General features: G+C 45.4%; 2 protein-coding genes and 1 long non-coding RNA gene across 8 annotated transcripts in view; 1 reads left to right on the top strand and 2 right to left on the bottom strand.

Annotated features, from left to right (window-relative positions):
• Positions 1–9,257: 9,257 nt before the first annotated feature.
• Positions 9,258–13,440, top strand: LOC117757447 (rho GTPase-activating protein 8-like). 2 transcript variants are annotated; one of them, XM_034578631.1, is made up of 13 exons: positions 9,261–9,413; positions 9,525–9,576; positions 10,269–10,397; positions 10,615–10,702; positions 10,782–10,913; positions 10,983–11,069; positions 11,139–11,237; positions 11,604–11,714; positions 11,797–11,870; positions 12,068–12,145; positions 12,327–12,455; positions 12,552–12,655; positions 12,878–13,440. In XM_034578631.1, the coding sequence occupies exons 2-13, from the start codon at positions 9,537–9,539 to the stop codon at positions 13,073–13,075; spliced, it is 1,269 nt and encodes a 422-aa protein (XP_034434522.1). In that variant the 5' UTR covers positions 9,261–9,413; positions 9,525–9,536; the 3' UTR covers positions 13,076–13,440. The 2 variants fall into 2 exon arrangements, with proteins under 2 accessions (XP_034434521.1, XP_034434522.1); XM_034578630.1 differs by having other exon boundaries at positions 9,258–9,413; positions 10,782–11,069.
• A 157-nt stretch (positions 13,441–13,597) lies between these two features.
• On the bottom strand, positions 13,598–14,767 carry LOC117757451. The gene is made up of 2 exons (XR_004613116.1): positions 14,549–14,767; positions 13,598–14,514 (listed from the first exon to the last, which is right to left on the bottom strand). It is a non-coding gene; the product is annotated as an uncharacterized LOC117757451 (long non-coding RNA).
• Positions 14,768–15,167: 400 nt separating this feature from the next.
• Positions 15,168–17,769, bottom strand: part of phf21b (PHD finger protein 21B) — a 53,238-nt gene continuing 50,636 nt past the window's right edge. For 3 of the 5 annotated variants that reach the window (XM_034578623.1, XM_034578620.1, XM_034578624.1), the window contains exons 12-14: positions 17,622–17,688; positions 17,363–17,466; positions 15,168–17,177 (exon numbers count right to left, since the gene is read on the bottom strand). In XM_034578623.1, the coding sequence (XP_034434514.1) occupies positions 16,917–17,177; positions 17,363–17,466; positions 17,622–17,688 (432 nt within the window). In that variant the 3' untranslated portion in view covers positions 15,168–16,916. The remainder of the gene's footprint in view (positions 17,178–17,362; positions 17,467–17,621; positions 17,689–17,769) is intronic. The other 2 variants (XM_034578621.1, XM_034578622.1) reach the window with 2 other exon arrangements.

A 17,769-nucleotide genomic window follows, 5' to 3' on the forward strand; every position in this document is an offset into this window, starting at 1 on the left:
ACACGCCTTGTTGGTTTCAGACCTTCACCTCCAGATCAAGAGAAGCTTCAGAGTCTCAGAGAAAACGTCCTGATCGGTCAGAGGTCAAGGGTCGTGTTCCTAAATGGTCCCGATGAACGACGACAGAGGAAACTGAGCCCAGTGTTTCTTCCCCTGTTCAAACGGTGACAGACACGATGTGGTCGTCAGTAACAGTGAAACCTAAGTTCACGCTCAGCGGCCGTGTCTCTGCTCGTCTCCACGTCCTCACGCTCCAGCTGAAGTTTCCGGCTCAACGTGTTCAACGTGTTTCCGCGGGAACACACCTCCAGTTACACTTTATTATTCTGATTGAAGGATTCAACTGTTCACACGGTTTCAATGGAGGTGAAGCAACTACAGTTTTCTTTGAAAATCATATTTTAGTCCAAACATCTGTGATCGTGTTTGAGACGCAGCATCAGAAGTTTTGACTGATGGAGGCTGATAGAAATCATTGAAATCAGATTGTTCCTGACAAGAAGGTAAACAACAACCCCCCCCACCACACACACACACACACACACACACACACACACACACACACACACACACACACACACACTGGGCCCATCATATTAAAGTTCAGCTCCACTGAGGGGGGAATGTTGGTTTCCAGGCAACACACACTCACAAACTGGACGCAGGAGCAGGTGCTGAGGACTTGTGCTGGTGGGTGGCGAGCGACTGTTGGCACCAGCCTCCCTGTTATTGGTCAGTGTGGCTATTTTTATCAGCGAGCCCGTCCCATGCAGAAAAACATGGCTCAAAAATCAAGGTTCCACCCTGATGACGAGCTGCGGGCGAAGAGGTCTCAGCTCCGACCGCGATAACGCGTGAAGACCGACACTCTGACAACTGGAACATAGAAACTATATCAAAACTAAAACCACTGCAACTTAAACAGGAAGTGATTCTATGAGTGTTGTTGTCATAAAAGACTTTGACATGTTACAGAAATGTTCTGGAGGTTCTGACATGTTCCTCACGTGTTCCTCACATGTTCTGCAGGTTCTCTATGTGAGAACAAATGTCTGAGTCTGTGTCTCTGGACATTCTCTGGATCTTCTCCTGCAGCCTCCTGGTAAAATGTCCTGAAGCTTCCCAGAGAGCGAGTGGACGTGTTGATGAGGTTTCTAACACGTGACGGACGTGAAACTGGAAGAACACAAACATCTCAAGATGAAGAAGAGGAGCCGTACACGTAGAAGACGAAGACGTCAACTTGGGAACACGAGGAGGTTCCAGATCTTCTGGTGATGAGGGCCGACGCCGGTGTGGATGAGCTGTAAACAACAACACTGATCTTTCCACAGCAGAGTTTATACGTCATGTCCGGCCCCCTGCTGCTCTACAGGCTCCGCCCCTGCTGCTCTACAGGCTCCGCCCCTCGCCTGGATGTTCCCACATGTTCCTGTTTGAACGAGTCGGACCCGACAACCTGCTGCTGCTGCTTCACAAACACTAACTACACAACATGTCAGGAACAACCTGCTGCTGCTGCTTCACAAACACCAACTACACAACGTGTTTTACACAGTTCATGTGTGAAATCCTCGTTCAGCTCCCAGCTCCGGCTGTGAGGAAGCTTTAGTTCTTTGGAAGCGTTTACAGTGTAAATGTAAGTAATGTGTTGATGGTTTATTTAAATCAGAGCCACTCGGCTGCACTGACTCAGGTAGAACAAGGCCGCTCTGTCACAGCCGACAGGTGCTCTGTGTGCGTTGGAGCGCAGCCTGAGGAGAACAGCCAAATGCAACTAGGGCGCTCACTTGGCAGGAGGAGGCTGCAGCCGCCCTCGGTCCAGGATGGAAAAAGCATAATGAGCATAAATAAACCGGGAGCGCTGCGAGTACACACACACACACAGACACACACAGAGGACAAACACCACGCTGCTGTTATATCCTCACACCAGCAGACAAGTGGCTGCTTCTCAAGAGCGTCCTCTTCCTGAGTCAACACCGTCTGAACCGACACGCCCAGTTTATTTCCCCAGTTTATTTCCAGTCAGCGGCGACGTTTCAAAGTGCAGCTTTGTCCCAGGAGCAGTTTCCACGCACGACTCCAAGGTCACGTCCTCACATCACAGGCTCCAGTCTGTGTGGAAGGGTTACACACTAATCATGTTTTCCACATGTTTTAATTATATTTATTCTACTGTCGATGTTAAATGAATGTAAGTGAAGTTAGATGATTTTGTTTTGTCTGGTGGTCAAATGAAATGTTCGAGTTCAGACCTCAGCTGTTCTGAAAATATACAAATATGAAGAATAAGCTACTACATGACAAAATATAAATATAAAATGAAGTTCTTCAATAAGAAGTTCCAATAACACGGTGTCAAAGAGCAAATATCATATATATGTATATATATATATATGTATATATACATAATAACTACAGTGGTGAATCTGTATCAGTGGGATGCTTCACTGGAGGACCTGGAGCTCGTCGTGGTTCGACAGCAGAAATAGATCCAAAGAGCTGAAAGTTGAGACGAGCTGTAATCACCGAACCCAGAATAGAGACGAGTGGTTTGAATCCTGCAGAGATCACGATTCCCGTCAGCTTCCTGTGGAAACGAGCTGAGCCGGCGTTCTGCTGCTCTCAGGTCAGAGATGTGTGAGGATCATGTTCTCCTGGACGTGATGATGATGTTTGAACATGAAGATCTAAGAAGACGATGATCGTCCATAACCTCTTTAGAAAGATGTCAATCATCCTGTCGATCATTTTATATCTTTAAATGAAACATTAACACGTTGTATAAAATAACAGTTCAGATATTTCAGCTCATATTCAGAACATGTGTCTGTGTCTCAGAAAATAAGCCTCAGCAACAGTCCAGCTCTCCAGAGGCTTCATGTGCACGGTGTGTGTCTGTGTCTGTGTGTGTCTGTGTGTGTGTGTGTGTGTGTCTGTGTGTGTGTGTGTGTGTGTGTGTGTGTGTGTGTGTGTGTGTGTGTCTGTGTGTGTGTGTGTGTGTGTCTGTGTGTGTGTGTGTGTGTGTGTGTGTGTGTGTGTGTGTGTGTGTGTGTGTGTGATTGTAGAGCCTTGTGAGGACCTTCACTCTGCTCTTGTTTTTACACAACAACAAGGTTTGAATACATGAATTCAAAATGATTTATTTCTCAGCTGTGAGCGTCTGTAGAAGTGGTTCACATGGTTAGGGTTCATCCTCTGAGCACCACGACCATCAATACAGAATGTCATTGTCCCTCCTCATTGGTGGAACCAGAGGAAAAGATCATAGTAATATCAGTGGGGTTCATCCTCTGAGGATCCTGACAGGTTGTAATTTGTTCCAGCATTTTCCTGATGAACTGTGATGGAGGCGGAGCTTCTGAGGAACAGGATTCAAACTCTGAGACGTGACTCTTTGAGTTTCTCTGCTTCAAAGCGTCACAAACGCTGAGAGCAGCTTCATGAACTGAGCTCCAGTCTCTGAAGCCGGAGAAACGTCTGATGAAACACGTTAGAATCCATCATGAATCTGACCTCATGATGATGCTGAGTCTTTAACAGAATAGAAAATATGTGATGACCTGTAATCATCAGTCTTCATCCAGGAAGTGACGGAGACTCCTCAGAGGTTCACCTCCAAACCTCCTCATGTTCCTGTGACTCCTTTATTCGCCTCCTTCTTGAGCGTTAACCTAGAAGCTGCAGCACCTCAGGCCTCTGGCTTCTCGTCTGACGACGGCCGTGCAGGAGATTTGGCATTTAGCTCGAGCCGTGCACGTTGTCGTGGGAAGTCGTCCATCTGTCGTCCCACATGGCAGGGGTTGAGGATGGCTCGGGGGGGGCCGGGGGCCAGGAGGCGGCGCACCAGAGGGGCCTGCAGGCCTGGCTCGGCCTCAGTGATCCCTGCGTGGCACTTCCACCGTGACCACCTGAGCACCGAGCGCAGCCCGATGGAGGCCGAGCGGCGGCTCGACCCGGAGGATCCTGGTGCAGCGTTCGACCTCGTGATGGTTTATCAAAGCAGCTGGTTCCATTAGAATCCTCCCACTGAACCTGTGGTTTGACTTTTAAAGGACTTCTGTTCTGATGGAGGAACCAAGAGGTGGAACATCACAGCTCAGAGGGAAACTTACCACAAACTGTTCTTATTAATAACTTCAGTCAAATGTGCTCAGACACTTTCTGAAAACATGTCGACACAGGAAATACCGTCTGAGCTAAAAGGTAAAGTCAGAAGGCTGATAAGGAAAATGCTAACATGCTAATGTTGCGTATTTGTTCATCAATTTGTACAGAATCTCTCATATATTTGTATTTCTTCATTTAAAATAGTGAGTTAATGAGTGGAATGAGTTCAGCAGGAATGAATGAGACCCAGTTTCCCTTCACACATTAAACCTGGTGAGTGGACGAACACTTTGTGATGTCGTCCTCTCGGAGGTGACTCCAGAGGGAAGGTCCCTCCAGGACTTGGATAAATCACGGAGGGTTCGTCCTCTGCGGGACGTCCACTCCTCCGTCCTTCACACAGACACACAGCTCCGTGTCCGTGTCAGGACTCGGACACGCCGTCCGTCAGCGTGGCGTGATGAGTTGTCACCATGAGATGAGTAGAGGAGCTTTATTGAAGCTCCGCAGGGACGAGGACGCAGCGGCAGGATGTTCCTGATCGATAAGGTGAGGCCCCTGCAGTACTCAGGAGACGCATTAACCTGCTGCGGTCCGGTAATGCGTCTCCTAATTAAGTGGCCTTGTCGCCGCCTCTGCTGTCGGCCTGCAGTGGGAAGCTGCCTTTTGAAAATCCAATGAGAAGAGACTGTGACAAACTGCTGAGCGAATCCAATCCAGGATGTTTCCTCTGAGGTGCGTCCCTGTGAGTCACAGCCTCCGAGCCGCTCTGCGATGTGTCCGTCACGTGAGGCTGAACGAGGCCTGAGGATTCAGGCTTCAAATACACTCTGCATCTGCCTGGACACAAAGAGGCTGGAAGATTCAAATGTTCAACTCCCGAGCAGAAACCAGCTCAATGTGGAAAGAAGGTTTCCAGTTCTAAACACTGTCTCATATCAGGTTTGGTTTACACACGTTAACTTCTTGTTTGTTGAGAACAAACATCATCTGAGATATTTCCGTGCAGCCACTTCCTCCTGGTTACTCAACAGCTTCCTGTGGGGGGGGGACTGATTCAGTGCTGCATGCAGTTCACCCCCACACCAGGTGAGCAGGTCTCCAACAGGAAGGAGAGCTGACCTCCTCCGTCTGCAGCCGAGAAGCAGCAGCTCATCCCGCTGACGCTCGGAGAGTCAAAGAAGGAAAGAGGCTGATGAAACCAGAACTGAATCCTCCAAAGTTTCAGTTTCAAGGAAAAATAAAACTGATGAAACGTCTGTTTGTCAGAATTCACCTGAAGAGTTTCAACAGAACTTATGTTGTTATTGATTTATTGGAAACTTTCAGTGAAGAAGCAGATTCTCTGAACCACTAATGTTCAATAACCAGTAAGAACCTCGCTGCCCAGTTCAGATGAATCTTTAACAAGCAGCAGGAGTCGGAGAAACTAGAAACTAGAACATCCCAACTGAGTTCTGCTCTAATTCACTGGCACCATTAAATAAACATTTCACATTCTTTGGCAGCGTCGCCACATATTTGAGTTTCGCTGCTGTTGTTCAAACAACTTCCCGAGTCGCAGGTCAGAGCACGACGAGGAAACGCTCAGCTGTCAATCAACTCTCTCTGTTTGAACTCATTCGAGTCTCAGCCTCTGGACTCACGAGTCTGACGTCCTGTTTCCTTTGTGCTCGATTGAGTGGTTCCTGATTCGCCCGTTGATGAATGGATGAAGTGGTGTTGGACTCTGCTGTGTTTGACCTGCTGACTCAGACGAACATGTATTTCTACGAGCAGCAGCATCAGGATCAGTTTGGATCGACGAGCTCTGGAGCCTCGTGAACTTTAACTGTTGGTGTCAGAGTCTGAATCTGATCCTGAAGGAAAGTCTCCTCCGGTCGGATCCAGTCGTGAGTTCACAGCTTCAAGCTTCGTTATATTTACAGATTTTTCTTTCTTCATGTGCAGATTTAACTAAAACCTGAATGTTTCCAGAGTCATAAAGCTCATTATTTCAAAGACTAAATAAAAACCAATTTCAAACATGTTCCTCCACCAGAGATTAGTCCGCTGCTGAAAACCGTCCCCGAGTTGTCAGGAGGAACCAAAGTGCTGAGCGGAGACGGCAGAAAGTGAATTTCAACATGTAAATAGCTACTAGATCACAAAGCCTCCTTTTCCCTGTTACCTCTGTAGCAGGCACTTGGTTTTCTTAATAAAAGTAGTTTTTCACTTTGGTTAGTCTGTTAAACTTTGCATGTTCTTAAGATAACTTTTCTAATTTGAGCTTCTTTAATTGAATCCCCTCCGTAGAGGAAAGGTCTTAAAGCTTTAAATATGAAAAGCTGAATCTGGTCCTTTATGTTTTGAGGGTCCTTATTGAAATGTAATCAACAATAAAGCTGATGACAAACACAGGAGCTGATGAATCTTGGAGTTTATCTTCACACAACGAACCAATCTCCACGAACACAGAGCGCCGCCGAACAAACCGCTGAACTGTCGCTATCTGCAAACTGCATCTGGTCGTTGCCCTTAGCAACAGATGAGAGGCACGTTCTCTATACATCAGTATCTCAACACAACTGTGTGTGTGTGTGTGTGTGTGTGTGTGTGTGTGTGTGTGTGTGTGTTCTTCTGCATGAATGAAATGACGTCACATTCTGAAACCTGTATTTTATCACATGAAGCTGCAGCGAATCCACGATATCATCACGACCTTGAGATTACAAAGGAAATGAATTAGGCTTCTGTAACGCTGGGGGGGGCCGAGGGGCCGGGGGGCTGAGGGGCTGGGGGGCCGAGGGGCTGGGGGGCCGAGGGGCCGGGGGGCTGAGGGGGCAGGGGCTGGGGGTCTGGGGGCTGGGGGGCCGGGGGCTGGGGGGCCGAGGGGCCGGGGGGTCTGGGGGGCCGAGGGGCCGAGGGGCTGGGGGTCTGGGGGCTGGGGGGCCGGGGGCTGGGGGGCCGAGGGGCCGGGGGGTCTGGGGGGCCGAGGGGCCGGGGGGCCGAGGGGCCGAGGGGCTGGGGGGCCGAGGGGCTGGGGGTCTGGGGGTCTGGGGGGCCGAGGGGCCGAGGGGCTGGGGGTCTGGGGGCTGGGGGGCCGAGGGGCTGGGGGTCTGGGGGTCTGGGGGGCCGAGGGGCCGAGGGGCTGGGGGCCCCCAGACCCCCAGCCCCTCAGCTGACTGTCCCCTGGCAGAGCTCAGAGACTCATGTTCAACACCAGCACTATTTTCTGTGATTTTTAGATAAATTATCCCTGAAATCACATTTTAGAATAAATATATAACATTTTATAAAAAATGATAAATTCTATTGTGCTGCTGGAGCATTAATGTGAACAGAAACATTTCATCATCAGTCACGTGACCTCAGGAAGTCCGCAGGTCACAGCTCCACCAGGTCCTCTGCTCAATGTGGACCTCTGCTGGAGGCTGAGCTGCAGCACAGGGACCGGGACCTGCACCACAGGGACCTGGACGTGGACTAGGACCAGGACCTGGACCTGGACCAGGACCTGGACCACAGGGACCGGGACCTGGACCACAGGGACCTGGACGTGGACTAGGACCAGGACCTGGACCTGTACCTGGACCAGGACCTGGACCACAGGGACCAGGACGTGGACCACAGGGACCTGGACGTGGACTAGGACCAGGACCAGGACCAAAAGGATTTGGGTTTAATTGGTTTATTTAAATTTGAGTTGGACGATGTTTCCTGTTTTTCTCTCTAAAGACACAACAATAGATTTAATTAACACAACGTGTTTCCCACCAGACAAACGATCAAGAGACAGAATCAGTAGAATATTAGATTTAAATCTCAGCCTCCGGCTCCGAGTCGGTTCGTCTCATTTCAGTTTGACTGAATCTTCTGAGATCAACTCCTCGTTATTCTTCCTCATATTTGGGTCACATCCCTGCCCCCCCCCCCCCCCTCATTTACATAATCACACAAAACCACATCCAACCTCCTTTTTGTTTTTATGTCCTCAGACACACACTCTGCTGTGTGGTGCTTGTGTTGTTGTGTCCCTGCTGGTTGTGTTGTTGTGTGTCTGCTGGCTGTGTTGTGTTGTTGTGTGTCTGCGTGTTGTGTGTCTGTGTGCAGCTGATAGGAGCAGATTGTGTTGCCAGTCTCGTCCCCGGTGTCGTGTTTATCATCGTGAACACAAACACTGAACTGAACTGTGGCTGTCGAACGCTGATAAGAAGCAAACGAGAACTAATCTGTTGTTTCCTGAAAATTAAAATACAAAACAGATTTTAAAAGATAAAAAATACTGAAGCACAACGAGGATCTAAAATGTTCTGACTAGTGATGATTGAATGTTCATATTTTCTATTCATTGTTGGTTTTTATCGTCCTGATTTTCCTTCAATACAGAAATACTGAACCACGTGTTTCATGTTTTCAGGAAACATCCAAGGGAATAAAAAGAGAACTTGAAATACTTGAATTATGAATTATTAGAATGAATTATTATGATTGTCTGGTACTTTGTGTTAAGTATTAAACTGTAATGCTCATGTTAGCATTTAGCTCAGATCAGCGCATCTTGACAATTGATCCTTTTTTTTGTGATTTTAGCAAAAACGTGGAAAATCTCTCTGGTTGTTACTGTTTTTTTCTGACATATATTTTATTTTATATAATTTTACATTTAATATCTTTGGAACTTTTATTGTTTATTTGACAAAATATTAAATTCTGACATTTTGACATTTCAAAATTCCACATCTGTAAAAACAGTAAAAATGTGTCAACTCCCCAAGTTTCAGCCGGAGAGTTGAAATCAGTACTTTTCAGAATCTGACAATTAAATAAATTCAGTTTAACATTTTGCAGAAACTAATGTTTGGTTCATCATCACTGAGCTGCTGTACTTCCCACTTCTGTCCAGCAGGGGTCAGGTTTTCACCACTTTACAGCAACACAACCTGATCTTCTCTTTGTTTGCTCGTCTTCTTCTTCTCTTCTTCTCTTCTTCTCTTCTTCTTCTTCTTCTTCTGCAGATTCTTGTTTCTATGTCAGCTGAAGTTCCTGTGAAGCTGGGACTCCTTTGATCTCTGCAGAATATAATCGAAAGAAGACTGTCGAGAACATGTGAAGATGAAAGAGATGTGTTATCATTTGAATAAAGAAATAGTTTCCTCCTCCTCCTCCTCCTCCTGCACATGCGCAGACCGCCGCTGCTCCAGTTTGAGGAAGTTTCACTTTTTACTCTGAAACTCACCTGAGCTCATTTGGCTGTTTCCTGTTTGTTTCCTGTTTGTTTGTTTGATCTAAACCTCTGACACCACGTGGCGCTTCGACAGGTAAACTCGTGACGTCACACCGTCACTTAGTTCGATTAACGAGGTTTTATGTCTCAGGTGCGAGTTTAAAAATGTGACGTCATCATCCGTATTCCCTCGTTCCTCTTTCAGGACGACGCAGATATGACGTCAGCATCTGACCTGGAGCAGCTCGCGGACATTGGTGAGTTTAAAAACACACAAGTTACACACGTGTGTGTCTTCATGTGGAACTGGTTGTGTTGTGTGTCTTTTTGTTGTGTGTGCGTGTGGTTCTGTGGTCTGTCTTCATGTTGAACTGGTTGTGTTGTGTGGGTCTGGATGTGTGTGTTTGTGTTGTGTGTTCTCTTGCCCTCTGATTGTTTCCTGTCTCTTATCAGATGATTGTGTTTATAAGAAACTTCCCTCAGAAAAAACAGCGTCTGATAATCAGAGGAATGTGTTTTGAACTGGTTTCATATTAAATCATCATGTGTTTAAAATATAAACTGGTTTTATATTAAATCATGTTTGAACTGGTTTTATATTTAAATCATCATGTGTTTAAAATATAAACTGGTTTTATATGAAATCATGTTTGAGCTGGTTTTATATTTAAATCATGTGTTTAAAATATAAACTGGTTTTATATGAAATCATCAGGTTACATTAGGTTTTGATCTGAGAGTTTTCATTTTGATGGAATCGTCTGTTTCTCGTTTGTTTCTGAATCAACCTGTGATGTTCATTTATTATTATTTATTAATTTTAGTTCAGAATCTTCTCGTCCAGGTTTCACTCCTCGTTTGACTTCCTGTTTTCAGTTTAAAATCATTTGTGTGAATTTTCCAGCTTCTTCTCGTCTGCTTGTCGTTTTGTTGTGTTTAACTGTGACAGAGCTGCAGAGGGAGGAAGAGGAGGAGGAGGAAGATCAGACGTGTGTCACAGACGCTCCATCGTCAGTCCTTCCTGACTCCTCCCACCCGTATTATGACGTGGCTCGACACGGCATCGTCCAGGTCTCAGGTCAGTCGAACCCGCGACTCGTCACTTGTCTCAAACATTTCCTGACTAAAGCTTCTCAGATTATTTATCATAAAACCATTGAACTGAGATTTGCTGACGTTGACGTTTGTTTGGAATCAGGATCTTTGTTTTTCTTGCATCACAACCAATAAGAAACTGTTTCAGTGGAGGATGCAAAGAGTTTAAATAAAGTTATTTCTAACTCGTCCGTCTCCAGGAGACGACAAGTACGGCAGGAAGTTGATCGTCTTCAGCAGCTGCTGTTTGCCTCCATCGCACCAGCTGAACCACCGGCGGCTGCTCGAGTACGTCCACGAGTCCGGCTGCACGCAGGAAACACACGTGTGACGCAGAGCGGTTACTCACAACTTGTCTGTGGTGCAGGTACCTGAAGTTCACGCTGGACCAGTACGTGGAGATGGACTACATCCTGGTGTATTTCCATCACGGTCTGAGGAGCAGCAACAAGCCGTCGATGAAGTGGTTACGAGAAGCGTACAACGAGTTCGACAGGAAGTACGTCACCTCGCTGTTCTCCCTGGAACCCGAAGACGTTCTTAAACTAAAGTCCTCACTTTGTTTCAGATACAAGAAGAACCTGAAAACTCTTTACGTCGTTCATCCCACAAACTTCATCCGAATCTTCTGGAACATCTTCAAACCTCTGATCAGGTAGAAAACTTCTCACCTGTCGAATCGCAAACTCTCGTCACTTCCTCAGTTTCCTTTTGTTTCCTTCAGCCACAAGTTTGGGAAGAAGTTGACGTACGTGAACTTTCTGGACGAACTGAGAGAACACGTGAACTACGAGCAGCTCATCGTCCCGCCTGACGTCCTCAGGTACGAGTCACATGACCTCAGGTACCAGTCACGTGACCTCAGGTACGAGTCACATGACCTCAGGTACGGGTCACGTGACCTCAGGTACGAGTCACATGACCTCAGGTACCAGTCACATGACCTCAGGTACGAGTCACGTGACCTCAGGTACGAGTCACGTGACCTCAGGTACCAGTGACATGACCTCAGGTACCGGTCACGTGACCTCAGGTACGACCTCAGGTACCGGTCACGTGACCTCAGGTACGACCTCAGGTACCGGTCACGTGACCTCAGGTACGACCTCAGGTACCGGTCACAACAAACAACAAACAGAACGGTGAGTTTTAATTTGAATCAGAATAATAATTTGTCTGTTTTTCTCAGACATGATGAAAAGTTACGAGCGGCTCAGAAAGGCGGAGCCCCTCCCTCAGTGAAGACGCCGCCGCCCCGCCCCCCCCTGCCCACTCAGCAGTTTGGAGTCAGTCTTCAGTAGTGAGTCTGTTCACTGACGCTTTTATTAAAATCACACAACTGATCCAAAACTAATCCATTAGTCGAACGTGTTTGTCTGAAGCATCAGAGAGAAGAACCGGGACGAGCTGATTCCTCCTGTGCTGCTTCAGACGGTTCGATACCTGAAGGAGAACGGTGAGACACCCGCCACCCCCGAGTCTGATCGTCACCACAGGACAAACACACAAAGTGTATATCTGTATGTGGAGCAGTTTGTCTACACAACTGTTCCTGATCTCATTGTCTCTTTGTCTCAGTGTCTCTTTGTCTCAGTGTCTCTTTGTATCTTTGTCTGTGTCTCTAGTCTCATTGTCTCTGTCCCTGTGTCTCAGGTCTGAGGACAGAGGGACTCTTCCGGCGCTCGGCTCGTGTTCAGCTCATTAAGGACGTTCAGAAACTCTATAACCTCGGTGAGTCTTTACCTGCAGCAACAGGAAGTGAAGATCTGAGTCTGTTTTACTATCAGCTGAGTTTTAAAGAACAAATGACGATAATGTGTGTGTTTGTCTTTGTTTTGATTCATAAATCACTCAATTTATAGAGTTTTCTAATATATAAATATGCACGTATATATTTGTATCATTCTTGAAGGGAAGCCTGTGAACTTTGATCTTTACGGTGACGTCCATGTTCCGGCTGTGATCCTGAAGACGTTTCTCAGAGAACTTCCTGAACCTGTGCTCACGTTCCGAGTCTACAGCCAAGTCCAGGACATCCTCAGTGAGTCATCGTGGAGAAATGATCTATATTAGTTATTTATTAATCTTTATTAACTAGTTTATATTAATGTATGAATCGTTTTCTCCTGCGTCTCAGATGTGGAGAACATCCTCCGAGTGACGAGGTGTAAACAGATTGTTGAAAGTCTTCCTGAACCTAATTTCATCGTGGTGAAGTTTCTGCTGAGTTTCCTCCACATGGTGAGTCTGATATAATCTGATCTGATTTAATATAATCTGATCTAATCTGATCTGATCACAATCGTTCAAGGTTTAAACATCGTAAAGACTCAGTTTCAGTCACGTGTCACGAACTCGTTGTTGCACGTGTTTGAAGTCATCAGTACTTCTTGGTTTTATTCTGTTGATTTAACGTGTTTGTGGGAAATCGATGATGAAACCGTCTGTGATTGGTCGTCTCAGGTGTCTCAGGAGAGCATCATTAACAAGATGAGTGCGTCCAACTTGTCGTGTGTGTTCGGGGTGAACCTGGTTTGGCCTCGTCATGGTTCCATCTCCCTCACGGCTCTGACGCCCATCAACATCTTCACCGAGCTGCTCATCGAACATTTCCACACCGTGTTCGCTTCTCGCCGTGCGGCTGGAGAAGTGGCGCCCTGACGCAGCAGGTCGGTGCAGCTCTGGATCCACGGACACGTTTCCCTACATTTATAAAGATCTGCTTTGTGTCAGACTGAATAAAGTCTGTTCTCAGGATGCTTTGACCTTTAGCTTGAAAAAGAGCAGATTGACTGAACCCTCCTCAGCCGCTGTCTCCAGAGGTTGAACCCTCCACTCGGAGGATTTGATGTTTCACTGTCGCGCTGCTATGAGCTTGTTAGTTCTTTGTATTTCAGGTGTTAGAGCTGCTTGTTTTCTTCACCTTCTCCACCCACATTTCATTCTGACAACGTCCAGTCATAAACAGTAAAAACAAAACATGCCTTTAAATAAATAAATAGTCATTTATTAATGTTTTGAATTCACGTTTCAGCAGAACAGAAGCTTCTGGTTTGAGTCCTAATAAATCAAACCAGGAAATGTGATAGTTAATGTCTGGAAACGGTGACCTTTGACCTTTTTAATACCAAAATGCACTTCAAAACGTGTTTGTCGAGGTCAGAGATTTTTATTGAAGTGAACATTTGATCTTAATTCTGTGTAAAAGACAAAAACTCACTGGAATCAAAGGTTTTGTTCTTGAATTTGTTTATTAATGATTCAATTTTTTGTAAGAACTTGGTACAAAAAAGTGAGACTACTCTTTAACCATTTACCAACGTCCATCCATCAAGTTTTTAATGCATCATAAAGAAGAAAAAACTACATTGGCATATTTAAGACAAACACTTTCCTATACACACTATCCACTGGACAGTCCCCTTGACAAAGAAACTTCTACTTCAACAGACATTTTCATTTCCATCTAAACGCCCTCGTCGTGTCGGCGCCTCCTTGTGGCGTAAATCATACAAAGAGTCAGAATGCAGAACCAGCAAACGATAGAAATGTTCTGTTCTTTTTTTTGCTCCTTGATAAAAGAATATAAAAATGTTCTACGTCTTTTTTCTTATTTGTTCAAATGTTGAGTTGTGTATTAAAATAGATCTGTTTAAGCACTGCACAGTTTCTCCCGGAGAAGATTTCTAGAAATGGATGACGAGGTCGGGGGCGGGTGATGGGAGGGGCCTTTTTTAACGGTTAATTTCCAGGGGGCGGGGTCTGAAGGGGGCGGGGTCGATGTGACAGAGCGCTGATATGGTTTTTTTAACGTCACCTGGAGCGTTCGCAGCTCAGGTGAAACTCAAACTGCATCACGTGGCGTCGCAGCGACAGGAAGCAGCTGCTCACTGATCAGGACTCCATTCGTCTAAAAGGCAAGTGAACCACAAACCGAGCTGGAGAAGAAACAAGCAGCTGATAAATAACTTTTGTTTCTTCAACCGAAAGTTTCCCACAGTTTTTATATGTTTCTTTATTATAACTTTGTTTTGAGCTTCTGATCCGAACAAAACAAAATGTCTGACGTCTTTATATTCGTCTTGATAATTAACAAACTACTTTAAAACCTTGACTCAGACTTTGTTCAAACACCAGGATCCGTATTCGGACTTTAAACGTTTCTATTTTATTTGTCGTAGTCGAGAGTTCGAGGTCAGTGAACCTTTAAATTAGAGGAGTTTAGTAAAACAGATTTCAGGTTCAGAGTTTGTTTACGTGTAGAATCGGTTTAAATTTAGACAGTTAAAGTTTGAATGAATCTGTTTCTGTCAGACAAAGTTTTAAAAAGCTTGGTTTTACTTTTGATATAGTTTGGAGACATTTTGGACTCGAAGCCTCAGTTTGATTAAAACAAGCAGAAGAATCGTCGGAGTCTCAGATTCGTGAAGTCGCTTCACCGATCGTCCTCTACACGACGTGTTGGACGATCTGGTTCATGTTTAACGTGGATTTCTTCAGGAATATTATCATGATATAGTTATTAGTTTAACTTTGAGTCGGACTTGTTGAACCAGGATTTAATTTCTATGCAGACAAAGTTTCTCCAACGACACGGATCAGTTCAGCATCTTCGATACGTCACAGAACAAACACACGATCAGGATATGATGCAATTCAAATAAAATCATCTCTAACATCACAAGTCTTTTCTCTTTTCTTGATAAAGGCATTTTCCTCTGAATTATTTCCACCATTTGTTCATGTTTGTGCATCAGCAGGTGTCAGAGAGCTGCACCTCCACTGTGGCGACCACAGCAAATAAAAAATGGACTAAATCTACGTTTTCAACATTTAGACGGAACCTCTCTGGACCAGCAGGAAGACTAGTGAGATCGGTGGAGCGAGCGAGACGTGACGGCGGCGCCCTGGTTCTGTTCGTCTTGTAACCGGGACGCCGTCCTCTGCGTCCTGCTCGTCCACCGACAGTCAAAGTGTTGTTGCAGTTTGACAGAGTTGTCCCATGTGTGAGTGACTGGTTTCTACAAAATGACGCAAACAAAGACGAAAACCCTGGATTGAGAGGATTTGTACTTGAGGCAGTGTTCATCTGTCGGTTCACAGGCTCGTCACCGTGGAAACGCTCCGAAACACCAGTAAAAAAAGATTCAACGCCAAAAATATAAAACAGGCAGGGAGGAGGGAAAAAGCACAATGGACATTGTGATGAACGATCCCAGTACAAAAACAAAGAGTTTTTGGCATATTTTCTATACTGGTTAAAGGGGGGGGGGGTGAGCGGATGCATCGCACGTGGACTGAACTCAGGCGTCGACGTGTTGTGTTCGAGTGCAGCTGGGAACAAACCAAACTGGAGGTTTGAACTGTTTGTTTCCTCAAACAAGAAAATGAGCTGATTCTTCTTTTTAGAAGCAGAAACAAGGAAATTACTGAAAAGCATCAAATCTAAATTTAACACGGAAACGTTTTCACCTTTCAGAAGAAAAGGAGGAAAAACGTATGAAATCACGTTTTAGATTTAAAGGAGACATAAGATGTTTTTCACGGTTTCTCTCCTCTCGTGTGTTTTAGTGAATTTAAACTTTCACTCTGTTCTCCTGCTGCTGGCTTTTAAACATTAGAACATTTTACACTTATTAAAATGATCCACCTGAATATGTCTCCTTCAAAGAATAAACGTCGACCAAATAAATGAAAAACTAATGAATTTAAATCTTAATCAAACTCATGTTCTTGTTTCGTCAGTTTTACAAACAGCGACTCGCTTCAGTTTCAGATGTTTGACAACCAAGAAAACCTGCGATGATGATATTAATAATCATAATAATCATAATAATAATACAACATATGTACAGTGATCCCTTTGAATACTCCAAACTTACATTTATCAACAGGCATCAGCATGAAAATACTAAAATCTCCACTAGAAATGCTAATTTCTGTAGTTTTATCTTAAATACTTTTTTCTTTGACTTTAACTCTATTAATACTGAAAAAAAGTTATTCTCTGTTTTTGTTTGAAGGCTCGTTTACATACACCATGAAACATCTTCCTGAATTATTATGGCAAAAAACATTGTTCATAGGAGAATGAGAACAAACATCTACTCAGATATATCAATGTACAGTCGTTCACTTGCATCCACGCTCGCTTGCTTCCTCTACGACGAACTCGACCGTTCTCTCTCGCTAAGCGCAGAACAGTTATTATACCTGTGTTAAAAAAGGGAAATATCTTTCGGAGCGCGCAGAAAAACTCCTGGTTTCCTGCGACGGCTCAGTCGTCTAACGTTTTGTAATAAATACATTAAGGCCAAGAACATGAATAAATAGAAAAGAACTTAAAAAAAGAAAGAAATCTCGTAAGCACTGTAGGTGTTGGATTTTAAAAAATACTTGAATCGAGTGGAGGGTCGAGGCTCAGTTTGTTTCGGCTCTCGGAGAAAAGATGGTTGGAAACTTTGAAAGAAATCACCGTCCTCGACGACCGCAGGGGGCGGGGCTAGTTGTTGACATTGTCCTGGCTGTGGGCGTGGTTCTTCTGCAGGGGCGTGTCCGACGGCCCCGGGGTGGCGGTGCTGGTGCTGGTGGGTTTGATCCAGGACTGGGAGAGCAAGGAGGCGGCGATGGTGGCCGTGGTCGTCATGGTGACCTGGATGAGCTGGTCGCGCTGGATCAGCCTGATGAGAGCCTTGAGGCGGTCGAGCGACGCGTGAGTGTCTCTCTGCTGATCGAGGAGTCGCTCCCTCACGTCCTGACATTGCTGCGGAAACAACACAGTCACTTCCTGTCTTTCACAGTCACATGACCTCAGGCTGCTGTCAACTGTGGTCAAATCAGCTGATCTACGACTTCATTGTTCAGGATTCATCAGATAAAAGACCCGTTTGGTGTGTGTGTGTGTCTGAGTGTGTGTGTGTGTCTGAGTGTGTGTGTGTGTGTATTTACCTTCAGCGTCTGGTTGAGTTGTTCGTCTTGTTCCTCCAGATGAGCACATTCTTTCTTCAGCTCGTTGTTTCTTCTCAGGAGTCGTCGCTTCTCCTCCTGCCTCACTGCTCACACACACACACACACACACACACACACACACACACACACACACACACACACACACACACACACACACACACACACACACACACACTTCATCAGAGCATGTATAAAACGACACACACACACTCATGTGAAGACAGATGCTCGTTCTCACCCGTCTTGTGTGTAACGTAGGACTGAACAAAGTTCTGAGGCCACGACATGTTTTCTTTGTTCAAAACCTGAGGAGCAGACGACATCATCATCATCATCATCATCATCTTCATCATCTGTGTTCGTCTCTTTTTCTCTTTAAACTGTTC

The sequence above is a fragment of the Hippoglossus hippoglossus genome, chromosome 23 (genome assembly GCF_009819705.1).
Source record: "Hippoglossus hippoglossus isolate fHipHip1 chromosome 23, fHipHip1.pri, whole genome shotgun sequence".
Lineage (NCBI taxonomy): Eukaryota > Metazoa > Chordata > Actinopteri > Pleuronectiformes > Pleuronectidae > Hippoglossus > Hippoglossus hippoglossus.

Excerpts from the sequence above, each read along its gene's own strand:
- LOC117757447 (XM_034578630.1), top strand. The coding sequence starts at position 9,537 with ATGACGTCAGCATCTGACCTGGAGCAGCTCGCGGACATTG. Across the intron at positions 9,577-10,268 it reads GGAGCAGCTCGCGGACATTG|AGCTGCAGAGGGAGGAAGAG; the intron begins GTGAGTTTAAAA and ends TAACTGTGACAG. Across the intron at positions 11,070-11,138 it reads ATCTTCAAACCTCTGATCAG|CCACAAGTTTGGGAAGAAGT; the intron begins GTAGAAAACTTC and ends TGTTTCCTTCAG.